The 24,290-nt window shown below is 38.9% G+C and overlaps 9 protein-coding genes and 1 long non-coding RNA gene across 12 annotated transcripts; 5 read left to right on the top strand and 5 right to left on the bottom strand.

Annotated features, from left to right (window-relative positions):
* Positions 1–3,360: 3,360 nt before the first annotated feature.
* LOC6500668 (U3 small nucleolar ribonucleoprotein protein IMP4) lies at positions 3,361–4,743 on the bottom strand. The gene is made up of 2 exons (XM_001953652.3): positions 4,471–4,743; positions 3,361–4,112 (listed from the first exon to the last, which is right to left on the bottom strand). Exons 1-2 carry the CDS (start codon positions 4,655–4,657, stop codon positions 3,403–3,405), a joined length of 897 nt encoding a protein of 298 aa, XP_001953688.1. The 5' UTR covers positions 4,658–4,743; the 3' UTR covers positions 3,361–3,402.
* Positions 4,744–4,817: 74 nt separating this feature from the next.
* On the top strand, positions 4,818–6,540 carry LOC6499892 (glucoside xylosyltransferase 2). The gene is made up of 4 exons (XM_001953651.4): positions 4,818–5,042; positions 5,102–5,223; positions 5,335–5,632; positions 5,693–6,540. Exons 1-4 carry the CDS (start codon positions 5,019–5,021, stop codon positions 6,353–6,355), a joined length of 1,107 nt encoding a protein of 368 aa, XP_001953687.2. The 5' UTR covers positions 4,818–5,018; the 3' UTR covers positions 6,356–6,540.
* LOC6502659 (trypsin-1) lies at positions 6,530–8,073 on the bottom strand. The gene is made up of 3 exons (XM_001953650.4): positions 7,578–8,073; positions 7,102–7,488; positions 6,530–6,986 (listed from the first exon to the last, which is right to left on the bottom strand). The coding sequence occupies exons 1-3, from the start codon at positions 7,831–7,833 to the stop codon at positions 6,631–6,633; spliced, it is 999 nt and encodes a 332-aa protein (XP_001953686.2). The 5' UTR covers positions 7,834–8,073; the 3' UTR covers positions 6,530–6,630.
* A 321-nt stretch (positions 8,074–8,394) lies between these two features.
* LOC6500667 (zinc finger protein 830) lies at positions 8,395–9,757 on the bottom strand. Its single transcript, XM_001953649.4, has 2 exons — positions 9,478–9,757; positions 8,395–9,104 (listed from the first exon to the last, which is right to left on the bottom strand). The coding sequence occupies exons 1-2, from the start codon at positions 9,561–9,563 to the stop codon at positions 8,417–8,419; spliced, it is 774 nt and encodes a 257-aa protein (XP_001953685.2). The 5' UTR covers positions 9,564–9,757; the 3' UTR covers positions 8,395–8,416.
* Positions 9,758–9,887: 130 nt separating this feature from the next.
* LOC6499893 (dolichyl-diphosphooligosaccharide--protein glycosyltransferase subunit STT3B) lies at positions 9,888–12,853 on the top strand. The gene is made up of 5 exons (XM_001953648.4): positions 9,888–11,399; positions 11,461–11,651; positions 11,725–12,195; positions 12,258–12,456; positions 12,515–12,853. The coding sequence occupies exons 1-5, from the start codon at positions 10,008–10,010 to the stop codon at positions 12,584–12,586; spliced, it is 2,325 nt and encodes a 774-aa protein (XP_001953684.1). The 5' UTR covers positions 9,888–10,007; the 3' UTR covers positions 12,587–12,853.
* Positions 12,854–12,913: 60 nt separating this feature from the next.
* Positions 12,914–13,862, bottom strand: LOC6500666. The gene is made up of 2 exons (XM_001953647.3): positions 13,694–13,862; positions 12,914–13,623 (listed from the first exon to the last, which is right to left on the bottom strand). Exons 1-2 carry the CDS (start codon positions 13,755–13,757, stop codon positions 12,974–12,976), a joined length of 714 nt encoding a protein of 237 aa, XP_001953683.1. The 5' UTR covers positions 13,758–13,862; the 3' UTR covers positions 12,914–12,973.
* A 169-nt stretch (positions 13,863–14,031) lies between these two features.
* On the top strand, positions 14,032–15,190 carry LOC6499894 (protein lin-7 homolog C). Its single transcript, XM_001953646.4, has 4 exons — positions 14,032–14,172; positions 14,234–14,500; positions 14,620–14,753; positions 14,811–15,190. Exons 1-4 carry the CDS (start codon positions 14,136–14,138, stop codon positions 14,958–14,960), a joined length of 588 nt encoding a protein of 195 aa, XP_001953682.1. The 5' UTR covers positions 14,032–14,135; the 3' UTR covers positions 14,961–15,190.
* Positions 15,191–15,198: 8 nt separating this feature from the next.
* LOC6500665 (protein unc-13 homolog 4B) lies at positions 15,199–22,945 on the bottom strand. 3 transcript variants are annotated; one of them, XM_014911177.3, is made up of 15 exons: positions 22,672–22,945; positions 21,237–21,579; positions 18,976–19,316; positions 18,867–18,914; positions 18,396–18,555; positions 17,522–18,342; positions 17,250–17,464; positions 16,910–17,187; positions 16,765–16,855; positions 16,631–16,704; positions 16,208–16,573; positions 15,885–16,145; positions 15,660–15,829; positions 15,417–15,595; positions 15,199–15,360 (listed from the first exon to the last, which is right to left on the bottom strand). In XM_014911177.3, exons 1-15 carry the CDS (start codon positions 22,719–22,721, stop codon positions 15,269–15,271), a joined length of 3,489 nt encoding a protein of 1,162 aa, XP_014766663.1. In that variant the 5' UTR covers positions 22,722–22,945; the 3' UTR covers positions 15,199–15,268. The 3 variants fall into 3 exon arrangements, with proteins under 3 accessions (XP_014766663.1, XP_001953681.2, XP_014766666.1); XM_001953645.4 differs by lacking the exon at positions 22,672–22,945 and adding an exon at positions 22,058–22,296; XM_014911180.3 differs by lacking the exons at positions 21,237–21,579; positions 22,672–22,945 and adding an exon at positions 19,956–20,489.
* On the top strand, positions 20,706–21,328 carry LOC123257819. The gene is made up of 3 exons (XR_006507898.1): positions 20,706–20,793; positions 20,895–21,076; positions 21,215–21,328. It is a non-coding gene; the product is annotated as an uncharacterized LOC123257819 (long non-coding RNA).
* Positions 22,946–22,960: 15 nt separating the features above from the next.
* Positions 22,961–24,171, top strand: LOC6499895 (transforming growth factor beta regulator 1). Its single transcript, XM_001953644.4, has 2 exons — positions 22,961–23,117; positions 23,282–24,171. Exons 1-2 carry the CDS (start codon positions 23,055–23,057, stop codon positions 24,038–24,040), a joined length of 822 nt encoding a protein of 273 aa, XP_001953680.1. The 5' UTR covers positions 22,961–23,054; the 3' UTR covers positions 24,041–24,171.
* Positions 24,172–24,290: the final 119 nt, after the last annotated feature.

Below are 24,290 nucleotides of genomic sequence, written 5' to 3'. Positions count from 1 at the left end.
ATGGCACACCACGATGTCCATATCTTGGCCAATTTGCATCCGATCCTGCAGCGGAATACCTTAAAAGATTTGTGGATCGATTCTGCATTCATCTGCATCAAAACCTCGAAACTTATTTTTGATTTTATTTTTTGAGTATTTTTCTGATGGAACCCCTTGACAATATTGTGGAAATGAGGGGGGCGTCCTATATGGAACACCACGATGTTCATATCTTGGCCAATTTGCATCCGATCCTGCAGCGGAATGCTTTAAAAGATTTGTAGATCGATTCTCCATTCATCTGCATCAAAACCACGAAACTTATTTTTGATTTCATTTTTTGAGTATTTTTCTGATGGAACCCCTTGACAATATTGTGGAAATGAGGGGGGCGTAATAAATGGCACACCACGATGTCCATATCTTGGCCAATTTGCATCCGATCCTGCAGCGGAATGCCTTAAAAGATTTGTGGATCGATTCTGCATTCATCTGCATCAAAACCTCAAAACTTATTTCTGATTCGATTTTTTGAGTATTTTTCTGATGGAACCCCTTGACAATATTGTGGAAATTAGGGAAGCGTCCTATATGGAACACCACGATGTCCATATCTTGGCCAATTTGCATCCGATCCTGCAGCGGAATGCTTTAAAAGATTTGTAGATCGATTCTCCATTCATCTGCATCAAAACCACGAAACTTATTTTTGATTTCATTTTTTGAGTATTTTTCTGATGGAACCCCTTGACAATATTGTGGAAATTAGGGAAGCGTCCTATATGGAACACCACGATGTCCATATCTTGGCCAATTTGCATCCGATCCTGCAGCGGAATACCTTAAAAGATTTGTGGATCGATTCTGCATTCATCTGCATCAAAACCTCAAAACTTATTTCTGATTCGATTTTTTGAGTATTTTTCTGATGGAACCCCTTGACAATATTGTGGAAATTAGGGAAGCGTCCTATATGGAACACCACGATGTCCATATCTTGGCCAATTTGCATCCGATCCTGCAGCGGAATGCTTTAAAAGATTTGTAGATCGATTCTCCATTCATCTGCATCAAAACCACGAAACTTATTTTTGATTTCATTTTTTGAGTATTTTTCTGATGGAACCCCTTGACAATATTGGGGAAATGAGGGGGGCGTCCTAAATGGCACACCACGATGTCCATATCTTGGCCAATTTGCATCCGATCCTGCAGCGGAATGCCTTAAAAGATTTGTATTTCGATTCCCCATTCATCTGCATCAAAACCTCGAAACTTATTTTTGATTTCATTTTTTGAGTATTTTTATGATGGAACCCCTTGACAATATTGGGGAAATGAGGGGAGCGTCCTATATGGCACACCACGATTTCCATATCTTGGCCAATTTGCATCCGATCCTGCAGCGGAATGCTTTAAAAGATTTGTGGATCGATTCTCCATTCATCTGCATTAAAACCACGAAACTTACTTTTGATTTCATTTTTTGAGTATTTTTCTGATGGAACCCCTTGACAATATTGTGGAAATGAGGGGGCGTCCTATATGGCACACCACGATGTCCATATCTTTGCCAAGTTGCATCCGATCCAGCAGCGGAATACCTTAAAAGATTTGTGGATCGATTCTGCATTCATCTGCATCAAAACCTCAAAACTTATTTCTGATTCGATTTTTTGAGTATTTTTCTGATGGAACCCCTTGACAATATTGTGGAAATTAAGGAAGCGTCCTATATGGAACACCACGATGTCCATATCTTTGCCAAGTTGCATCCGATCCAGCAGCGGAATACCTTAAAAGATTTGTGGATCGATTCTGCATTCATCTGCATCAAAACCTCAAAACTTATTTCTGATTCGATTTTTTGAGTATTTTTCTGATGGAACCCCTTGACAATATTGTGGAAATTAGGGAAGCGTCCTATATGGAACACCACGATGTCCATATCTTGGCCAATTTGCATCCGATCCTGCAGCGGAATACCTTAAAAGATTTGTGGATCGATTCTGCATTCATCTGCATCAAAACCTCGAAACTTATTTTTGATTTCATTTTTTGAGTATTTTTCTGATGGAACCCCTTGACAATATTGTGGAAATGAGGGGGGCGTCCTATATGGCATACCACGATGTCCATATCTTTGCCAAGTTGCATCCGATCCAGCAGCGGAATACCTTAAAAGATTTGTGGATCGATTCTGCATTCATCTGCATCAAAACCTCAAAACTTATTTCTGATTCGATTTTTTGAGTATTTTTCTGATGGAACCCCTTGACAATATTGTGGAAATTAGGGAAGCGTCCTATATGGAACACCACGATGTCCATATCTTGGCCAATTTGCATCCGATCCTGCAGCGGAATGCTTTAAAAGATTTGTAGATCGATTCTCCATTCATCTGCATCAAAACCACGAAACTTATTTTTGATTTCATTTTTTGAGTATTTTTCTGATGGAACCCCTTGACAATATTGGGGAAATGAGGGGGGCGTCCTAAATGGCACACCACGATGTCCATATCTTTGCCAAGTTCCATCCGATCCAGCAGCGGAATACCTTAAAAGATTTGAGGATCGATTCGACATTCATCTGCATCAAAGCCACGATACTTATTTTTAATTCGATTTTTTAATGTGATTTGATTTTGCATTGATCTGCATCAAAACCTTGAAACTTATTTTGATTTTGATATTTTGTCTATTCTCCTGATAGGATCCCTTGGCAATATTATGGAAATAATGGGAGCAGCCCACCTAAGAAAATACGAGCTCGATGTCATTTCATGCGGTCCACAATAATACCTGTCCGGAATTCCTTGAAACATTTGTAAAGTAATCTCGCTCGATTGGCCGATGACATCCCATCCTGGCAGGAAATGTCTTGAAACTGGTTTGAAAACACTAAAATTATTAGCCAATGTTAGTAATTTAATTCTTTTGCAAACATTTTTCAGACATATTAAAGTGTCGAAAGATAAAAATGTTACTTTTATTTATACCACAATTAATTTTCGCCTCAACTAAAAGAAGATAATTATTTGAAAACAAATTTTTAATGCTTTTAATTAAAACAAATACCAATTTCCGATTGTATGTCATGTTTGACTTTATTCAATCCCAATACCAAGATAAAATTGCATCTATTAGATACTTTCAAACTCAATTTAGTTAGATTGAGTATCCAATTTGTAAAACTGCAGTCAATTTCTGAGATTGATAAAAAAAAGTTTTCATATCTAGCAACAGTTAAGACCGCTAAACGCCGACGCCATAAAAATCGGGTTTATTTAACGATGCAAAATAACTTTAAAAATAAATGTTTCGATCTTATACTTCCACAATAAATATGAAAAACGCAACTATGCTAATTACATAGTTTTTTTATTTTGATTTTTTTTTATTATCGGTAAAATCATTCCTACACTTCAGAATCGCGACTCGTTAAGCCAGGATCGTTAGAAAATATGAGCTTCTTCTGTGACGTGTTCATGTATGGTCGATTTATCCATTCAGTATCAGCCGCCTTAATATTCTCAAGCGTTCCCAGTTTGATTTGATACAACTTTAGAACGAATCTTGGTCCAACTTCGCTAAGCTCCAGTTCTTTGTTTTTATATTTGTATTGATGATGTCGGAAGATAATCGAATCGTTGTGGTTTAGAAAAGACATGACTCTTTGGGAGTTTTCTTTCGGAACTGGGAACAAGTGTTTTAGTATCTTGACAGTTCGCAAACCAATGGGCGTTTTGAAGTTGTTAAAAATTAAGTGCGGTTTCTGCTCGCTCATGTGTCCTATATCGGGTATATCATGACGCATAATAACATCCGATATGTTAAAGAAAGCAGTTGGACCGTAAGGAAGATGGCAAACCACAAGGCTGTCCGGAATGCCACGATGCTCGTGCACAATTAGGAAATCGGTTACATTATTTGCACGACAGGCATGCATTAGCGTAGTCAGCTGGTAGTTGCCTCTGTTCATTTGTTGAGCATTGGGGAATATCAAACGCAGTTCCTTCATAAACAACTTTAATCTGGACGAAGGGTTGTGCGATGTGGTTAACATAATTTTGGGATCTTCGGCTCCAGCGTAATGGTACTCATCATTGACTGTGCGGTCGTCGACTCCTTAAAAAGAAACAATATATTAATATATTAGAAAATATTGATATAAATCATTGGGTATTTTTAAGGAAATGCTCTCAAAGCTTGTTTAATGAGTAAGACAATAGATTGATTTGTCCCTATTTCTTTTTGGCTGTATAAAAAGCAATCTGCATTGTTTGATAGCGTGGCTTAAACGTGTGCATGCCAAGGAAATTACTATTTACGACTTGTTAGTTTCTCAGTCTGCACTTGCTAATTAGGTGTCACGAACACGTCGTTTTGTTTTCTGCCATGCTGCTAAATATAGTCTGTTGCTGTGTTTATTACTTCTATGTTTCCGAGAATACTTTATTTTTGTATTGTTTTAAAAAATAAATACCATCATCAATATATTTCAGCGAGTTGTAAACTGTCATGCTCTTCTTCACATTTTTGGAACCGATCGCTTTGTTTTCGGCCAAGCTTTGGACCACGGTCTCCTGGATCTTTTGCTTCGCCTTCAGTCGCTCAGTCAGAGCCTTGTTGTATAAATACTCCCTACGTTGACGGGCCTGTTTTCGCAGCATTTTTATTTATTATTATTTGTTATTATTTCCCGCACGTGTAAAGGTAGAGATGTGACTTTCAACATACAGGTTGGTAGTGGTGGCCTATCGGTAGGCCTAAGGGAACCGTACGGAAACGGAACATTGAAAATTTAACCATTGTCCCATCTCCAAGAATTAAGTGTTACTATCTTGACACATGTGAAAACAAATGTTTATTTATTAAATATTATGCGCCAAATATGAGTACTTACCACCGGTTAATACTATGTCTGTGAACTGGTTGGGCTGTGTTTCTTGTCCTTAACAAGCACATAATCAAGGAAGATTATGGCACCGTCCATTTCGGCCCTTGGAAACAAAAACAAATTACGGCTTAAAAATGCTTCTGCCAAAACCGAAAATGGTAACTAAAATATGGCTATAACTTGCTGTCATTATTATTGATTGTTTTCTTTATTTCAGCACCACCTTCATATGTGTCTGCTGTGCTTAATTGCATTAGCAATATTGTCCTATTTCGTTCATCAACGACCTTCGTGGGTATCCGAATTCAAGGAGGCTCCCCCGGAGGGTTTTAACCAAGTGTACGTAATTTTAGTTAGGCTAGCTTTGCCCGTTGCCATAGTTATATGGTTTCAAACAGAGATGAAGAATTTCAATACGATAACGTTTAATACAATTATCCTATTTTACAGACAATCATGGAAAACCCCGCTTTATATAGTGGTGGTTTGTTGTGGACAAAGGGTACAGGAGACCCTTGTTATGATCAAATCAGCTATTCTATTTAACTACGACCAGGAGTATCTTAAGTTTGTGATTTTTACTGAGGACGGAAAGGGCGAAGAGTTTAGAGAAAAGTTAACAGACTGGCGCGACATCAAACCATTTACATTTGATTTCGAAATCTTACCCTTAAAGTTTCCAACAAATAACGAAGTTGAATGGAAAAATCTCTTCAAGCCCTGTGCAGCTCAACGTTTATTTTTACCGGTATGGCTCGTCTCTTGTTCTAATCCTATACACAAACTAATTTGAAATCTTTCTTTCAAGTCTTTGCTAACGAAAGTGGATTCTTTGCTATATGTTGACACAGACATACTTTTTCTGTCACCCATATCGGATATCTGGCAGTATTTTAAAAAATTCAATGAGAGCCAAATCTCTGCCCTAACACCAGAGCACGAAAACGAGAACATCGGCTGGTACAACCGATTTGCCCGACATCCGTTTTACGGGCGACTGGGAGTGAACTCTGGGGTAATGCTTATGAATCTCACTCGAATGAGAGAAATGAAATGGGAGCAACATATCTTGTCCATACATAAGGAGTACAAACTACGTATCATTTGGGGGGATCAGGACATTATTAATATTTTATTTTACTACCATCCTGACAAACTGTATATTATGCCGTGCGAATATAACTACCGTCCAGACCACTGCATGTACATGAGCATTTGCAACATGACACATGCCGGCGTAAAATTAATTCATGGAAACCGGGGATACTTCCATTCTGATAGGCAACCGCTTTTTAGGTCCATTTTCGAAGCTATGGAGAACTATCAATTGGGCTCTAACGCCAACACCCAGTTTTTGATGCCTCTACGCGAAGCACTGAGTTCAGAAACCGCCTCAACCTGCGGAAAGATATCGAATGAAGTTTTGAAGGGAGCGAACAAAGTCTTAAGTAATAGATACATGGATGTGTAAAAGTGTATTAGAGAATTTAATTGCATTTTAAAATCTATTTTCGATTTAATCATATATTATAGTAATATAATATGAGAGATACTTATGAATCCATTGCTGTGAGCACTCAATTTACACTCCACTTTAGTTTATGTGACCTATAATTGGCTCTCTGTTTTTAAAATAAAACTTGCATTTAAATAAAACATCATTTTTTATTTTCATTGGGATTTTAACAAAGACAAGTGGACTTAAGCTAGGCAATAAATATTTGTGTGTATTCGCATACAACTTGACTAAGAACACAGGCATGTATTTTCGAGATTAGACTTAATCCATGGGATGAACTTGCTGACCCGCGTGTAAACACCGGGATATCCTTCGCGGCCGCAACCTACTCCCCAGGAAACAATTCCAACAATAAAATACTTAACTCCATTAGATAACAACAGCGGTCCTCCACTATCGCCCTGGCAGGAGTCCATTGCTGGCCTTCCCGCGCATAACATCGATGAGGTAATTCGAGTACTTTTGTATTTTTGATTTCGGCATTCCGTGATGGACATGATGGGAACCTTGACTTGGTTGACAATGGATGGCAGCTCTCCTCCTTCTGATGTTCGTCCCCAGCCCACTACTGTACCAATTCGACCTAAAATGAAATCGTATTTAACGGTTTTAAAACTTGGAAGAAAGTCAAAAAGTAAGTTTCTTATTTTTGTTAAAAACTTTTGCTATAGAAAACCAAATAAGGTAGTTAAAATTACCTGCTGGATCGTAGTTGTAGCGTGGTAAGCAGATGGGCTTTATAATTTTTGAGAACGCAATAGGCTTTCTCAGTCTGAGCAGGGCTACGTCGTTGTTGTAGGTATCTGGGTCAAAGCTCTTGTGTTTAATCACAGATGTCACCGCTCGTTGGATAGCATGCGACTCCGAAGTGATTTCCTGGTCGTGATCACCGAAGATGATTCTTATTTTTGATCGTCTTAGTTTTTTTACACAATGGGCTGCGGTCAAAACATAGTCCTTGGTCAGCAAGGATCCTCCACAGTGAAATTTCCCATCGTAAACTATTCTGGCCATCCATGGGTATTGGTTAACACCCGTAGGTTTTCCTCCAACAATTCGAATTTCCTCATTGGAAAAGCCACAATCTGAAATTGAAATGAGCAATTAAATAGATAAGAAAATAAAATTTATCTCGAGCTATCTTGGGGGATTATTTCAAATGATCTTTACTTACCGCAGTCACAGTTTTTAAGACTTGAATTTTCTGGATATTCAACGTCGTCTTCCGTATCAAGTCCAAAAGCATTTGACACTCCCGAACTTATACGGAAAATTGTATCAAAAAGAAATTTACTGGTCCGTTTATTTTGGCCCGTATGGATGGTGTTTATGGCGGCGGATTCATTGAAAGCTTTCGAATTTTCCAAGCACTCTAGGCTGGAACAATTCATCATCAACATCCAACATAATAAAATATACTTTAAATTCATTTTCACGAATCAGATATCATTGTAACAACGAGTTCACTTTGTTTTAAATTATATTTACAAAAACTAATACATTTTTGGGATATCTAAATTCAAAAATTGGAAAGCTAAGGTAAATAAATTTCTGTAAATACTGACTAAGAATAAATAAATCTGTGTAACTAATTAATGTAACATAAAATATGTACTAAGTTCGGACATAATGTAGCGTACAAATTTCTTAAGCTTGATAAAAACCGTGAGAGTGTCACTAGTGTGGCCGCATATTCAAATGGAAAGTAAATCTTCTGCTTTCACTTTCACAATCATATGGATTTAATAAGACGCTATCATTTTATATAAATGGAACTTGAAAATTAAAGTCAAATTTTTCGAAATTATTTTTTTAATTTAGTTTATGATATGTTTTTGAAATAATTATATGAAAAACTTTCCTATATATATTATTTTATTTTTTAATTTATCTTAAAACTGCCTTAAAATCAGCTGATAACTTCGTAACTTCGTATTAAAGAGGCTTAATTCTTTACTTTTTAATTCGATCCATTCAAATAAAATCTTGCATTTTTGAGTTTTAAATTTTTATTTATGTTTGTAAATTTTTGCTTCTCCAATCGTACAAATCATCTACACTACAGTCTTCTTCGCTTGAACTTAACTCAGGATCTATTTCCTTTTTGATATTGATCTTCCGCTTTTTACCCAGGAGAATAGTTTTCTGATCATTTATCTTTATGAATCTCTTCCAATTATCAATTTGCTCGTCTATTTCTTTTAGTTGCCTTTTGAGATTGATGTCCTCCTGCTCGTCGGCAACGATGACACTAGATTCTGTGGAAGCCTTCTTAATCTCCTGCTGAAACCGTTGCCATTCCTCGTCCTGGATTCGAGTTGCTTCCGCTTTGCTAGATTTATCTTCGTCGAAAAACTTTTCAGGCAACCCCTCAGTAACAGGTTCAGTCGCATTGGCCTGTTCAGTCTTTTCGTGGCTTATTTGAGGACCCGTATCCTGACTTATCGCAGATTGCTTCTCCTGGTGTGAGCTGGTTTTCACTGAAGGAGGCGCCTTGGAAGATGGAGCGGAAGCTTCCTTTGCAGCGGGCGTGAAAGTGGGAGCTGGAGTTGTCGGTTTGGTTACCGATTTTTCGACTTTATTGTTCTTGGCTTGATCTACATTGAGCTTATGTTGCTTGGAATTGATGTGCACCTTCCAGACCGTGGCCTTGATGGGGATCCTGCAAATAATACATGTCAGGTTACCTGACGAGTCATACGTATTTCCTAGAGTTAAGGAAACCACATAGCAAAGTCAGGAAATATAAACAAAGAAGGATCGACTGATAAAGGTTAGAACCCTTGGAATACTAAGTCACCATAAGATTGTAAGGAAAAGAACAGGCAGTAGGTAATAACCGCCAGGATAGCAATATAGAGGCGATAAAATTCAGGACTGGGATTGACCGCCGTGCCAACCGAACCTAGGCCAGAATTAGGACCATCAGACATTTGGTTAGAGGAGGGAGCCTGTATAGTTTTGCTGGTAGAGAAGAGCGAAACTCTAAACTAAAAATATAAACAACAATAATATTTTATATACAAAAATACAATGATGCAAAAGTATAAAGAACTTGAGTTTTAAAAGGATATTTGGCCAAGGGCGAGTCCACTTTGACCGCCGGTTTCTTAGAGACGCTCAGCTTCTTCGGCAGCGGTTTAATATTTCTATTATTCATTTTAATTCAGTTCTTAATTTGTTTACTATTTTTTACGTTGCCGCGACCTTTTATAAAAGTGGTGGTAGTCAGCTGTCAGATGACCATCGATTGGGCAACGATGGCAATTAGAGATGGAAAATTGGCAACCAAGAATAAAATGCAATTTAGTAAACCTTTTATAATACTTAATGATGTTATTCCAATAAAAATAAAATAAAAAACTAAAATTACAAACAATGTAAAATGTAATATTAATATTTTTTATATTTTGGTGGAACAGTGACATAGAACAAATCTAGTGTTGGTAAATTTCTCATGGACGGCGTTTGTTGGGGGATACTTAATACTATCAACACTTGAGTTGGCAGCCCAGCCGGCAATTTTTTAGGCTACGTGTCTTAGTTTTCTGAATCGTCTGGAGTTCAAATTACCCGACGCATTGGAATTGGATCAGGACCCGACATGAATAAGACGCCCAAGATGCTGAACAGCAAGGTGGCCGGTTACAGCAGCCTGATAACCTTCGCCATCCTGCTGATCGCCTGGCTGGCCGGATTTTCGAGTCGCCTCTTCGCCGTCATCCGCTTCGAGTCGATTATCCATGAGTTTGATCCGTGGTTCAATTACCGGGCCACCGCCTACATGGTACAGCACGGCTGGTACAAGTTTCTCAACTGGTTCGACGAGCGCGCTTGGTACCCTCTTGGTCGTATCGTCGGTGGTACAGTGTACCCTGGTCTGATGATCACCTCCGGCGGCATTCACTGGCTGCTCAACATCCTCAACATTCCGGTACACATCCGCGACATCTGCGTGTTTCTGGCTCCAGTTTTCAGCGGCCTTACCTCAATCTCCACCTACCTGCTGACCAAGGAGCTGTGGTCGTCTGGAGCTGGCTTGTTTGCGGCTAGCTTCATAGCTATTGTGCCAGGCTACATCAGCCGATCGGTGGCCGGATCATACGATAACGAAGGCATAGCCATCTTCGCCCTGCAATTCACCTACTTCCTGTGGGTGCGTTCAGTTAAAACTGGATCAGTATTTTGGTCGGCGGGAGCCGCTCTCTCCTACTTCTACATGGTGTCCGCCTGGGGTGGTTACGTGTTCATCATCAACCTCATCCCACTGCACGTCTTTGTGTTGCTTATCATGGGCAGGTACTCGCCGCGTCTACTGACCAGCTACAGCACCTTCTACATCCTGGGCCTGCTGTTCTCCATGCAGATTCCGTTCGTTGGCTTCCAGCCAATCCGTACCAGCGAGCACATGGCTGCCCTGGGCGTGTTTGTGCTCCTGATGGCCGTGGCTACTTTGAGGCATTTGCAGTCGGTGCTTTCGCGCAACGAGTTCCGGAAACTGTTCATCGTCGGTGGTCTGCTGGTAGGAGTGGGCGTTTTTGTGGCCGTCGTGGTTCTTACGATGCTGGGCGTCGTGGCCCCGTGGAGCGGACGTTTTTACTCGCTGTGGGATACCGGCTATGCGAAAATCCACATTCCAATTATTGCCTCTGTGTCGGAGCACCAGCCGACGACTTGGTTCTCCTTCTTCTTCGATCTCCACATCTTGGTATGCGCTTTTCCAGTTGGAGTGTGGTATTGCATCAAGCAGATCAACGATGAGCGCGTCTTCGTAGTTCTGTATGCGATTAGTGCTGTGTACTTCGCCGGTGTGATGGTGCGTCTAATGCTGACGCTAACCCCTGTTGTGTGTATGTTGGCGGGCGTGGCCTTCTCAGGATTGTTGGACGTTTTCCTGCAGGAGGATTCATCAAAACGAATGGGTTCAGCCATACATGCCGCCGCTGAAGTGGATGAAGCCGAGGACTCCATTGAAAAGAAGACCTTGTACGATAAGGTAAGATGTTAATACATACAATATTTGGTTTTATGTTATTACATTATTCTCCTACTTGTAGGCTGGAAAACTGAAGCACCGAACCAAACATGACGCTCAACAGGACACTGGTATCAGTTCAAACCTTAAGAGTATTGTTATCCTGGCTGTTCTTATGCTCTTGATGATGTTTGCTGTCCACTGCACCTGGGTCACTAGCAATGCCTACTCCAGCCCGTCCATTGTGCTGGCTTTCCACAACAGCCAAGATGGGTATGCAAACTTTTAGTTATTTTGAATCTAAGAACTAAAGAACTAAAGAACTAAAGAACTAAATTTCTTTCAGCTCGCGCAATATATTGGACGACTTTAGGGAGGCCTACTACTGGCTTTCGCAGAACACCGCCGACGACGCTAGGGTAATGTCCTGGTGGGATTACGGCTATCAGATAGCAGGCATGGCGAATAGAACAACTTTGGTGGACAATAATACGTGGAATAATAGTCACATAGCTCTGGTCGGCAAGGCTATGTCCTCGACCGAAGAGAAGTCGTATGAAATCATGACATCTCTGGATGTGGACTATGTGCTTGTGATCTTTGGCGGTGTCATTGGCTACTCTGGCGACGACATCAACAAGTTCCTGTGGATGGTTCGTATCGCCGAGGGCGAGCATCCCAAAGATATCAAGGAAAGCGATTACTTTACGGACCGGGGTGAATTCAGAGTCGATGCTGAAGGCGCGCCAGCTTTACTTAATTGCCTTATGTACAAATTAAGCTACTACAGATTTGGGGAGTTGAAATTGGACTATAGGTTTGTTTTTTATACAATTTAAAACGAAAAATATCTTCACTGTAAACATCTTTATACTTCAGAGGACCATCGGGATATGATCGCACTCGCAACGCAGTCATCGGCAACAAAGACTTCGATTTGACGTATTTGGAAGAAGCATACACAACGGAGCACTGGCTGGTTCGAATCTACAGGGTAAAGAAACCTCATGAGTTCAACAGACCCGCTCTAAAAGCAAAGGAAAGGACGATTCCACCAGGAAATTCAATCTCTAGAAAGGTATGACATTAAATTTCAAACCGCAAACATTTTATTCAATACATGATTATGATTTCAGAATGCGAAGCGTCGCAAGGGCTACATACGAAACCGGCCAGTTGTTATTAAAGGAAAACGGACCTTGAAGTAAACACAAAAATTAATTTGTATTTATCTTACACTAATAGAAACTTGGTTAAAACGCATTACACAAGGCACACGTTTGGTGAAAGTGGTTACCGTGCATCCTCATGTTGAGGGCTTTTATTGCCGCGTCCAAATTAAATCAAACCTCTTTCCATTCTCGTGCGTCCCTGATAAAATTCCTATATCCTCCGATTTAATTGTTTCGCGGCTCCACCATTCATTGTCTTAAGCTAGCAATTCAATAAAGCAGAGTGTACATTTTTAAACCTAATGAAAGTATCTACATGTGCTTAACTGTTGGCTGTTCCGACAAAAAATTGAAGAGCAGGAATAATATTTTTACCAAGTTTTGGTTTTATTTTATAAATTCAAAAATATAAGCTAATTCGAATTAGTTCTCATTGCGTCGCCGTCTTTGAAGTTTCCTATCCAAATCCCTTGATTTTTGCTTCTTGGCAGGCACGTAAACAGACGAAGAGAAAGGATTCTCCTGTTCATTGAGGTCGCCGGCACCAGAAGTTTTCTGCAGGATCATGCTTTGAGAATCAAAGTTGAATTCATCATTGGAATTGGCTAGTTGCCGGCGAAACACTGCTGCACTAGGAGTAACCCGGGCTTTGGGATGGGATGGCGGAAGCCAGGAAACCATTTGCGTGGTCGTATTGAAGAAGTAGTAGGCTTGGCAGCCTTTGTCATAGACATCCTTCCAGCTCGACTCCAGAGGATATTTGCGCAACAACCTCTTGTAGCGCTTCAGATACTTTTGGCTGGGCTGCAAGTTCGGAGAGTTGGTCCATCTGTTGACGCAGTAGAGGGAGCACTTGTGCCATATATTGTACTTGTTGGGGCACAGTTTGTATCCATGATGCGATTCGTTGACTCCAATCCGCTCCTTGATCCTGTGCGACCAGAACTGCTCCTCGGGATTTTTGCGTTTGGGTTCCGGTTCCTCTTTGTAAACATAAGGACTGCTGTTCTTGTCGTCGTCGTCATAGTTTTCGGCTATAATTTCTTCTATAGCTTCCGATACAGGTGCGGAACCTAAGGAAAAACAATTATAAAGAAAATTGTTTATGTATGAAATTTATGGATTTTGGATGTAAGTATTTACTGGTTTGCTTCGTCACAAGTCCACGCTTCTTTAGGCGCTGCAATAAAGCTGCTGGTAGACTCATTTTTATTGGTTTTTATAAATTGTTTATATTTTCATCCGGCTGTAGCAGCTGTGGAAAACTATTTGCTGAGTGGTAACACCGTATTTAACGGTGCTGCCAGATGCCAATGTGGTAAAGTAACAGATTTTTTTCACAAACCAAATTAAGGATATATTTTATATTAGGCCCGAAATATGCCGCTATTATTATTTGAGCCAGCGTGCCAAAATATAATGGAAAAATGAAGAATAATTCGAATTAAAAAAAAAATCTGGCAACCTTAAGACACTTTTTTTATACTGAATTTCCAAAGAAAATAGTGGCAGCACCGCTGAGAATTCTGGTAAAAAAAGAGTATCCAGGTTAATTTTATTGGATATTTTTAAATTCTACAAAACCATGGCCGATAATGCGGAACCACTTACTCTGGCCAGAGGTAAGGAATAGTAATAACACTACCGTGGGTTTGAAATTCACGAATAGTCTCTCCATTACAGATGTCAAAAGATCGATAGAGCTGTTGGAAAAGTTGCAGGCCAGTGGAGATTTCCCAACAACAAAACTGGCTGCTCTGCAGAAGGTGCTCAATTCAGACTTTATGACTTCCGTGCGGGAGGTGTACGAGCATGTATACGAGACAGTGGATATCCAAGGATCCCACGACGTCCGGGCGTCTGCCACTGCCAAGGCCACCGTCGCCGCCTTTGCTGCCAGCGAAGGCCATGCCCATCCCCGAGTGGTGGAGCTGCCAAAAACAGAAGAAGGTAAGAGACTTTTATTTTAAAAGGCTTTAAGAAGCTATGGCCAAGTAGAACATTCATTATAAACCATAAAAATATCTTTTGTCCCACATTAAGTCCAACCTGCTACTTCTGTCTTACAGGCTTAGGTTTCAATGTTATGGGGGGAAAGGAACAAAATTCCCCAATCTATATATCTCGTATTATTCCTGGCGGCGTGGCTGACAGGCATGGTGGCCTTAAAAGAGGTGATCAGCTACTCTCTGTCAATGGAGTGGTAAGTATTCAAAAATAATTTATAATACCAGATTTTAAAACATAAAACTTATTGCAGTCTGTGGAAGGAGAAAATCACGAGAAGGCCGTAGAACTCTTAAAGCAAGCTATTGGATCTGTGAAGCTGGTTGTGCGCTACACCCCAAAGGTTCTTGAAGAAATGGAAATGCGTTTCGACAAACAACGCAATACCCGTCGCCGCCAGTAAAGCACTCATTGGCCTAAAAACTATTGCCATTAAAGTTTTTAGCCACTAGTTCATAATGTTAATCACTTCTGAAAAAATCAAACGCTCTACGAATAATATACAAAATGAAAGTTAATTATTATTTATTACAAAAGTACCCTTAATTTGTGAAAACGTGAATGTTATGTATTTATACCTAAATACCGTGTTGGCTTTTGTTCCAATAAAAGTACCATAATTGTCAAACAAAAGATGTTGGTGTTTTTAGTAAAAAATATACTTTTATTGCTTAGGTTTTTTACACAGATTGAAATCCATTTCATTACATTCTAGGAGAATGATCTATTCTTTAGTTTTTTAACAAAGTCCTTAGCTTGTTTATCACCTTGCCTGTACTCCAAGGCTCGTAGTGCATCGGAATCTATAAAATAAATGGTTTATTTGCCATTGGATTTAATAAGGTAGAAAGTAACTTACCTGTATATTCTGGTCTTGATAAATTCATCATAATTTGTTCGCCAGGTGCAGCCTCAATGTCTGCAAATGAAATATAGCTCTCAGCTATATATTGGCTGGACATTCCGAAAAGATCTTTATCTTTGATACTAAATAAGATGAGGCTATTTTTATCAGTTCGCTGGGGTTCACTTAAATTTCTATACCAGAAGAATGAACAAATGAATTTATATTAAGCAGGTGTAATATGCAAATTATACTTACATTCGAAACTCTTGATCGTAAAGTGGAAAACAATTTTTATTATGAACGTTTGTTTTCAATGGGGAGACATCATTAAATCGAATTGTGGGCAAAAACGTAATTTTAACAAATGAATCAACCGTTCCATTAGAGTCCATGGCGAGCAAGTTGCGAGCATTTAAAATATTTAACTAAAAATCCAAAAATTAGAATTTTTTTTGATGTGTAATTTTTTATCAAGCTTACCACTAAACCGGAATCGGTTAGATTTGCCATTATAGTAAGTTGTCCATACTGGGACGACGTTTGATTCTTTTGGTACTCCAGTCGGTCCATATAATACTGATGAATAAGATCTGCTGTTTCCAGGGAGTATAGCTCTAACCTGCTTTGGATGGCGGACAGGATCTTCACGTCCGACGCTTCTATATTACCCATTTTAAAACAATCTAACATTGTTTGGAGAGTATTATTTAAGTTTTGAAAGAATGCTGGGGGACGGCGTTTCTACAACAATAAGAATAATAATAAATAAAAGAGTTTTTAAACAGTAAGCTAAAAATACTTACATCAAGATTCGACTGAATAAGGTCGTACATTATTATAGCTAGTTCAGACCAAATGCTATCGAGTATTCTTCCGAAGTTCACCTCGTTAAGTGTTTCGTAAAGTGTAGTTAATGATCCTTCTAAGTAATTCATTAGTTGGTCCATTGAGTTTGAATCCTTAGCAAGGACTTCTGCTCCTTCAGCCAAATATCGTTTGATCGGAGGTGCCATTTTCCTGGCTACAATCTCAATAAGTTCAACAATTTGATTTCTTTCCGTATCTCTTGCGTTTTCAATGACAGCAGTAATTGTGGAAGCGCAGCGCTCAGCCTCTAAATTTGTGCGATATTCTCCCAATCTCTTAATAATATCATCGGTGCCCAGTTCCTAAAAGAGTAATATTTTTAGATGAAGCTGGCTTTCACAGTTAAATTTAATTATTACCTTAATAAAGGAAGGTAAACTTTGGCGGATGTAATCCATATTATTGATAGCTATACACCACTCTTGAGACAAAACTATAAAATAAAACAAGAGTCATTAAAATGTGAAACCTTTGGCAATAAAGTCTAACTTACCAAACATTTTGTTGTTATCTCCGATTAAGGCAAAGTTCTCCACCCTATTTGACATTTTTTGAGCATAAAATATGCAACATCGGCAAATATCCTGCATTAACAAATTATTTAATAAAATGTAATAATATGGAACCGTCGAACTTACATTAATAATTTTGGCTACAAATGTATAGGATCCTTCGACTTCTGGCCAATCCAGTTGTTGCCAAAATATTTTGATTTGATAAAATATGGAAAGAGTATCCACTGCTGAGGAACTGTATTTGACTGTTTCATCAACAGCCTTCAATTGGTCCAAATCAATAGCTTTTTGTATACGATTTAAAGCCTTTATTATAGAAATATCTAGCCAATGAGTAACGCCCCTTTCGAACCAAGGATAAAAGCTCGCCAGTTCCAGGGGTTCCGAGCAAAGAGATTCGCCTAATGAAGAGAAGAATTATTAATATATCCAGTATTAGGTTCCACCTATTAAAATACTTTACCTAGTTGCACATATCGTTTTAGAATCAAATAGACTTCGAACAACGATGTTCCCATATTCACATTATCAATGTTCGGTAGGTATTCGAATTGATCGTCCGGTACATCCAATCTCTTAATATTATTGCACACATCAATAATAATTGACTTGCAAATTTCAGCCAGTTTGGAGTCATAAAATAAATAAAGGATTGCCGAGTAGTTCAGCTGAATTTTGCTAAAAGAAAAAATACGTTAGGTTATTTGAAATACAGAAGTTTTTGTCACCTCTTACTGGTAAAATAGCTTATCGAAGTATTCCATTGCACGTTGAAGATCGGACCGAACCAATTGTATAAGTTTTATAATATACTGAAGTTTCTCCTCGTCAGTTTCGTGAGTTTTGGTTTGCCTGCTGCCCTCGACTATGTGTTCCAGCCACTCCTTGGCTCCCGTATTAATAGCATCTATAATGGCAGTGTCAATATTGCACGTCTCATCGGTACCGTTGGTGTGTATCCAGCCGTAAACCGATTTGGGGAAAATGTCCACATTCTCGGGGACTTCCAAATCTTTGATTTTCTTAAGTATATCCAGGACTTCATTCAATGCTCTTACAATATTCTTATCACTGGTGTTCTTGGCCCTTAATTTACGGAGAACAGCGAAACATGAGGGCAGTAGGCGTTTCACGCCATCCCAAAATGTTTTCACATCCTCGGAATCGGTTTGCATGCAGTTAATGACGGGAACCACAACGTCGAGTATGGAATTGAATAGAGTAAAATTAAGTTTATGCGTTTCATGGATGGTGCTGTAGGCGTGCCACTGGCTAAGGGCACAGTCGAATGGAGTGAGCCCGCTCTGTGCCGCATGCTGGGATCGGATTAGCTCTGCATTGGGGCTGAACTTTCCGCTCCACCAGTAGTTGGCCACCTGCGAGGTTTCCAGCTCGTGCATTAGCAATAATTTCAATAGGTTTTTGTGCTCCTGCACCGCCACGTTTTTGTTCTTCTCGGCACTCAGTGCTAAGTTAACCAGGAGGGAGCCACGGCTGCGGGTTTTGCCACCCTTTTCCAGGTTATACCAGACGGTTAAACCAGAAACAGGAATAGACTAAAAACAATATCTATTAGTCTTAAAAATGTAATACTATTTATGCTAAATACCTTTAAGGTAATGGCGGCTCTTCCAATCAGTTCATTGTCGTGCTTTCCCGACGAAGCTGTCACAGCTATTTCTTTCATTAGCTTACTTAGTCCTTTCACTCCTTTGACGTCCAAAATTTTATTGACTTTCTCCTTAACCGTTTCAGCGGCATCAAAGTCCCTAAAAAAAATGAATAGATAATTAACAGAAGCCTTTTAGTAGCCTGCTGCAAAGAATAAAGCTATTAGACTAAATGCTTACATGCTCGAATTAAAAATGTAAAACAAATCAACTGTTATCTATCTTAAAAACCAACAACTACAGAGTTTTTGAAAAATGGGAATATATCGATGATTTTTAAAGCCATACCTTTTGGTTAGTGTGGATCAGAAAACTGAATGATCGACCATAAACCTACCCTGTTAGGTACTGTGACTGTTTCAATGAGTGCATTTTATTTTAAATGTTGGCTTGTTTTCTTTAAATCTTACCACACTTCAACAATGAGTACTTCGTCTCGAGCATTGTCGGCAATTGGCCTAAAAATAAATTATATACATTATATTTTCCGCATTTTCAATTGATTTCAACCAAACTCACAGTGAGAAATGTTCCTCCCATATAGGATTTAAGGTGGCAGGCTTCACAGATGAGTTATAGCGATGGGATCCATTCGATTCTAAGTATAGTGTCACAAAAGGATCAGACAATCCATTGGAGTCCTTGGATAGCAGATTTTCGGCCTTTATAATCTCCACGTTCAAACGGACATTTGGCGGCTCCTTTTGCCTTGCCGCCTCAGAAATTTCCAGGTGCGTAGAATTCGAAATCTTGAATGCTTCCTGGACGAACTCGACGAGAGTACCTGTGCATTCTTCGTTGTTTTCACAGCCAATGTTGTTGTAAATTTCAAATAATATTTCTTCGTATAGATCCGTTACCTGAGAAAATATAACAATTTGATTAGATTAGGAACTCCATTAGGAATAGTTTGGCAAAAAGTTCCCCGCCAATACCAGAAACTGTTTATTTCTAGGGGCATTTCTGTTTGGTATAAGTAAAAATAGAAAGCAATCAATTGCTAAAGGTCAGAGCCTAAGTAAATATCAGCAAATTCCAGATCGCGGAAATGTATACAAATACGTCATAAGGAAAATAGCCTAACCAGAATTCCGCTGATGTCATGTTTGTTAAGATATGTTTGCCTTAGATACCCCAAGCACAAGAGCTTTAATTATTCACTGAAAGTAATATATTTGAAAGAATGTTTCTCTCATCCCCAAAAGAAATATTCAGGGAAAGTCTTTAAGTATTTAACTTAAAGAAGCAAATGGTCCTTGTCAATGTTTTTCAAAGTGTTTTAAAAAAACAAGTGCCCAAATAGACCCAAAAAGTATATTAAGTGACTCAACAACAATGCTAAAATCAATGAACTTATACAATCGCTTTGTTTACCTAGGCACTCTGAATGAAAATATGTATTTATATATATCATAAATTATGAAAGCGTTGAGCATTTCCACAGGAAATGCTTTCATTGGATTGTTTGAGCAATTGCCTGAACTTTAACGATTACTTACGGTCATTGAATGGCAAACTGCTTTTGCATGGTTTTCAAGTAAATGCTTGTGAACGCCTCGAAAGTGACGACTGGATATGCTTCCATTTCGATTCAATATGCACATCCGGCGCTCGACTGCCTCTTTCAGAGACTGGGTCGAGGATGCTTTTCTCGCTAGTCGGATGTCGTCGATACATCCGTTTCGGTTAAGGCTGTTACTTTTTGAAATTTGGTTAGACGGCTTTTGTGATCCGAGCTTGCTCAGAACACGTGGTAACGACAAATAACTCATAATTATTTAAACGTAACTGATCCGATCAGTCCAATTCACTCTCAGTGCGTTTGTGTTTATGTGCAAGGAAATTTTTTGGCAAATATTTTTCTGCATATATACCGTTTAAAACAGACGCACATATCTGATCCGAACAATAAAAACAAAAAAAATCACTTTATTGATGAGAAAACCGACCACTTCCAACCGCTTGAGTTAAGAGTCTGCGGCTAAGTACAATAGCATCCGATCTTAGCGATATCCGAAATATCTTGTACGTTGACCATGAGATAAAAAGTGTATGCGCTCGTTTCGATTCTGATTCTGATTCGGATTCGGATCCTATAAGTATATGTGCCTACGTACACGATGGTTCGAAAGTGTCTGTGAGTAATCGTGAAGCAGTTTTAAGAGAAAATGTTTTATTTTTGGAATCGAAAAGGAAAAAAGCTCAAGGTGGTCATGAAAATTGAAAAAGTACTTTTGGCTTTTCTCTCGCTCACAATTGGTTCGCCTATATGTTTGCATGTTTTCTAGTTATTGTTTATTATATCAGTGTACATTATTGAGTTTGTTTACACAGCGAGTGAGTAGCAGCAAGTTTATCCATAGTTTATTGTTTATTGTTCGACCGTTTCTATGGACACGACTTAATTTGTTCAGTTCAATTAATATACACCTTCCCAGACAGCAAATATGCGAACAGCATACAAGATAAAACATTGCACAGGCTGGAGGCACTGGGAGCGTTATGCTTCGCTGCCAGCCAAAAAACTGACCCAACTCGAAATTTCCTAATCGTTTCGACTTGCCATGGCTCCAATGTGACCAGGCTTGAAAGCCCCCCATATTTGCCAAGATAGTCAATGGTAAGTTTCCTTTAAGCTTTGATTTGAAAGGAGCTTTAAGTTGTAGTACTAAGTGAAGATAACTTAAAACGTCTCGCAAAACTATCTTTTAAACATCTCTAATCCATTAAATAAAAAATGGTATTCTTTTTTTGATAGGAGCTTATAAACGAATACTTACATTCATTACAGGAGCAGCATCCAGGACTTTGGTGCTAATATCCTTTTCAGAAATCGAGGCCTGCTCACTCTCTGTATCAAAGGTATTGGAGAAATCAGGATCCTGACTGAACTGGGATGTTCCATCCGGACTCGTATCGGATCCTTCTGCCCCGGTGCTGTCATCGATTTGTGATTTTTCTCCTTGAAGTGGGCTGAATTTTTCATAAATTTCTTCATCGCCGTCCTGCGAAGACTCCTCCAATGGTGCTAGAGATGTTTTCAGGACCCCCTCATCGATCTGTGATTTTTGTCTAAGTAATGAGCCGAACTTTTCGAAAAATCCATCATCGCCATCCTGCAACCTAAAAAAAGAAATAATTTTTATTAAAAGCACAAAACAATTGCTCCAATTATGACTATGAAATATGAATATATTTTTGACTAATTTGTGAGTTCTGGGACTCACTATGATAAGATAAATGGTACATTCATATGTTTGTCATTAAAACCCCCTCAACTATATACAAAGTCATTAGCGAATTGAAAAGCAGGGTGAGAAATTCCCTGAAACTGAGTCATGTTTTCGTTAGCTTTCAATGTTTTTCAAATCGATCCGGGCTTTGGGTTGCCATTACATCAGTTACATCCCACACATGGATATTCCACTTTTTAGCTTTTATTTATCTGATGACGGAGGTGCTCCAAAATGTTTTCGTTTATCTCAAGAAACACACATTCCCGCATATGAATAGAAGACAAACATCCGCGAATTCATAATTCGAATGCAAAGGTGTGCGTGAGATTCGCCTCTGGATTGATGGATCCGATTATCCAACTTACTTTTGCTCGTGCTCTGTGGGGGGATTCATTTTCATTTCTTGCAGTTTGAAGAAGAATCCCTTCCACATTTGTTCCTCGTCCATGGTTAGGTCGATATTTGTGTTCTGTTGGGGTTGGTGGGGGAGCACAGAATCCAACAAGTGGCACCGGGTTGCTAAAACATACTAACGGCTTATTGGCGCTGGGCAAACGTTGTGTGATTCACAATCTAAAGCTTCTCTCCGACGTAGATTTTTCTCAGTGGCAGTTCACACGCTCTTCCGTACAATATCACGCATTATATGTTTGTACGAATGTTAGTCCGTCTATATATTTCTAGTTACCATGGAGATCGGCATATATTTTCTGAGCATTTTTTGTTTATAGTTGAAAGTTTTTGAAATAGCTTTTTGTATAATTAAATCTCTAAAACTACTGGTCATTCTAACGATTGACCAAAACTAATGGTGTTGGCCCTTACAAACACAGTCAAACAAAAAACAGGTATAGGCACAGGTATAGTTCTTACCACCATTTTCTTCTTCTTGTAAAAAAAAACCACCACTTTCTTTACCCTTACCTATTGAAGGCCTTATAATATTATTATAATATAGTTAATAAAATTACGTATTTACCTAAATTTCTTGTATATCTTTATTTCCGGGCGACGGAAATATCTAGTCATTCTCACAATATCCTTAGCAAATTAAAAATTTGGATGGTTATTAGAACTAATCAGTCAAAATAAATTTAAAAGCCATTGAAATCCGAATTTGTTTAAGCCGAATGATTATTAAATACCAATTTTTAAGATAAGATATTTGTTTAGAAAATGTGACTTGTTTGTATTGTTATCTGAACCGTTGAATACCATGTGTTCCAATTCCACGTTCCGCTTTCTCAAACGATTAGTCTATTACTTGCAGCCCTGCTTCCCGATAAACAAAACAAACCGAAAACAATAACAATACGCTTTTCTGTTGTTTTTTCGTTTTAAGAATTTATAAATTAAAAAATCATGAATTTAAAATACAAGCGGCGGTACGAAAATTTAAAGCGCTGTATCAAGAGCTATACACTGGTAAGAGCCGCAGAACGAAACTAAATAAGTGTGCATTTGACTACAGTCCCGGGACTTCATGTCCATATTTGCAGTTTCGCAACCCGGGACTTCATGTCCATATTTGCAGTTTCGCAACAAATGCAGTTTATTTATTACGATTTACTGGCGTTATCTATTTCTAGGAAAACGCTGCCCTCACCGACGAAATTTGCCATCTGCAGGGCGAGTTATCTGCCACTCGAACACATAGACTCTACTTAATTGAAAGACTTATGTTCTATGAGGGCTTGGAAAAATCAAGTAATGGTCGGAACAGCCTTTCGAATGGGAAACCAGAATCTGCGGACAACCAGGCAGGCAGCTTAAAGAAGATTAAGCCAGCTGCCATGCAAAGGAAGCTCAGTGAAGAAAAACCAAAAAATGTTGGCATAATCCGGAAGAAGAAGTCTGTTTTTCCCGTGAACCTAAACAGCGTATTGCTGCACTCCTTGGGTGAAATAATTTCTGGAAATCCCAATTTTCACAGTGAGAACTGGATCTATCCCGTCGGATATGTGGCCACTCGTATTTTCGCTCATCCAAAGGACCCGCGCAAAAAGTGCGTTTTCACCTGCAAGATCTTAAACAATGCCGGGATTCCTCAATTCCAGATTATCCCCGACAACGATTTGGATGGCGTGTTCTTCGGCGAAAGCGCCAACGCATGTCATATGGAACTATTGAATACCATTCAAAGATGCCCCAATGTTAAGGTGAAAATTCCATTCGAGCTCCAGGGAGAGGTCTTTTTTGGTCTGTCCAACCAAAAGACCCAATCGCTTCTAATGGCGGATCCTGGATTTCAACAGTGCAGCAATTTCAAAAGCTTCATAGTTCCGACTTCGAAGTCTCTGAATAACCCATCTATATCCTTTGAGACGCTTCAAACATTTCTGTCCTGATACTCTTAATAAATACTAGGAGTTTATGAAAAATAAAATTAAAATAACTTAAGGAAACTATTGGACTACATGAAGTTCTTATGAAGTATTTCTAGAATAAAAATCACAGAATAAATTAAAATATATTTCTATATAGAAGTATTTCTAAAATAAAAATCACCGAATAAATTAAAATATATTATACATATATACAAGTATGTAGTTGAAAAATCTGCAACTATCTAAGTATCTCAAAGATACCGTTCCGTTT

The sequence above is a fragment of the Drosophila ananassae genome, chromosome 2L (genome assembly GCF_017639315.1).
Source record: "Drosophila ananassae strain 14024-0371.13 chromosome 2L, ASM1763931v2, whole genome shotgun sequence".
Lineage (NCBI taxonomy): Eukaryota > Metazoa > Arthropoda > Insecta > Diptera > Drosophilidae > Drosophila > Drosophila ananassae.
This window is presented reverse-complemented; position numbering and strand designations above follow the sequence as displayed.

What these genes read in the sequence shown, in the direction of transcription:
- LOC6500668 (XM_001953652.3), bottom strand. Translation starts at nt 4,657, where the DNA reads ATGCTGCGAAAACAGGCCCGTCAACGTAGGGAGTATTTATACAACAAG. An exon ending in GCTGAAATATATTGATGATG is followed by an intron (nt 4,113 to 4,470) that starts GTATTTATTTTT and finishes TTTCTTTTTAAG; the next exon opens with GAGTCGACGACCGCACAGTC.
- LOC6499892 (XM_001953651.4), top strand. Translation starts at nt 5,019, where the DNA reads ATGCTTCTGCCAAAACCGAAAATG. An exon ending in TTCTGCCAAAACCGAAAATG is followed by an intron (nt 5,043 to 5,101) that starts GTAACTAAAATA and finishes TCTTTATTTCAG; the next exon opens with CACCACCTTCATATGTGTCT. An exon ending in CTCAACGTTTATTTTTACCG is followed by an intron (nt 5,633 to 5,692) that starts GTATGGCTCGTC and finishes CTTTCTTTCAAG; the next exon opens with TCTTTGCTAACGAAAGTGGA.
- LOC6502659 (XM_001953650.4), bottom strand. Translation starts at nt 7,833, where the DNA reads ATGAATTTAAAGTATATTTTATTATGTTGGATGTTGATGATGAATTGT. An exon ending in TCTTAAAAACTGTGACTGCG is followed by an intron (nt 7,489 to 7,577) that starts GTAAGTAAAGAT and finishes TTTCAATTTCAG; the next exon opens with ATTGTGGCTTTTCCAATGAG. An exon ending in CTACAACTACGATCCAGCAG is followed by an intron (nt 6,987 to 7,101) that starts GTAATTTTAACT and finishes ATTTCATTTTAG; the next exon opens with GTCGAATTGGTACAGTAGTG.
- LOC6500667 (XM_001953649.4), bottom strand. Translation starts at nt 9,563, where the DNA reads ATGAATAATAGAAATATTAAACCGCTGCCGAAGAAGCTGAGCGTCTCT. An exon ending in GTGGACTCGCCCTTGGCCAA is followed by an intron (nt 9,105 to 9,477) that starts ATATCCTTTTAA and finishes TCTAGGAAATAC; the next exon opens with GTATGACTCGTCAGGTAACC.
- LOC6499893 (XM_001953648.4), top strand. Translation starts at nt 10,008, where the DNA reads ATGAATAAGACGCCCAAGATGCTGAACAGCAAGGTGGCCGGTTACAGC. An exon ending in AGAAGACCTTGTACGATAAG is followed by an intron (nt 11,400 to 11,460) that starts GTAAGATGTTAA and finishes TCCTACTTGTAG; the next exon opens with GCTGGAAAACTGAAGCACCG. An exon ending in TTCCACAACAGCCAAGATGG is followed by an intron (nt 11,652 to 11,724) that starts GTATGCAAACTT and finishes AATTTCTTTCAG; the next exon opens with CTCGCGCAATATATTGGACG.
- LOC6500666 (XM_001953647.3), bottom strand. Translation starts at nt 13,757, where the DNA reads ATGAGTCTACCAGCAGCTTTATTGCAGCGCCTAAAGAAGCGTGGACTT. An exon ending in ACTTGTGACGAAGCAAACCA is followed by an intron (nt 13,624 to 13,693) that starts GTAAATACTTAC and finishes GTTTTTCCTTAG; the next exon opens with GTTCCGCACCTGTATCGGAA.
- LOC6499894 (XM_001953646.4), top strand. Translation starts at nt 14,136, where the DNA reads ATGGCCGATAATGCGGAACCACTTACTCTGGCCAGAG. An exon ending in ACCACTTACTCTGGCCAGAG is followed by an intron (nt 14,173 to 14,233) that starts GTAAGGAATAGT and finishes TCTCCATTACAG; the next exon opens with ATGTCAAAAGATCGATAGAG. An exon ending in TACTCTCTGTCAATGGAGTG is followed by an intron (nt 14,754 to 14,810) that starts GTAAGTATTCAA and finishes AACTTATTGCAG; the next exon opens with TCTGTGGAAGGAGAAAATCA.
- LOC6500665 (XM_001953645.4), bottom strand. Translation starts at nt 22,140, where the DNA reads ATGGACGAGGAACAAATGTGGAAGGGATTCTTCTTCAAACTGCAAGAA. An exon ending in GTACTCATTGTTGAAGTGTG is followed by an intron (nt 18,556 to 18,866) that starts GTAAGATTTAAA and finishes CATTTTTTTTAG; the next exon opens with GGACTTTGATGCCGCTGAAA. An exon ending in AAAACGATATGTGCAACTAG is followed by an intron (nt 17,188 to 17,249) that starts GTAAAGTATTTT and finishes TCTCTTCATTAG; the next exon opens with GCGAATCTCTTTGCTCGGAA.
- LOC6499895 (XM_001953644.4), top strand. Translation starts at nt 23,055, where the DNA reads ATGAATTTAAAATACAAGCGGCGGTACGAAAATTTAAAGCGCTGTATC. An exon ending in GTATCAAGAGCTATACACTG is followed by an intron (nt 23,118 to 23,281) that starts GTAAGAGCCGCA and finishes ATCTATTTCTAG; the next exon opens with GAAAACGCTGCCCTCACCGA.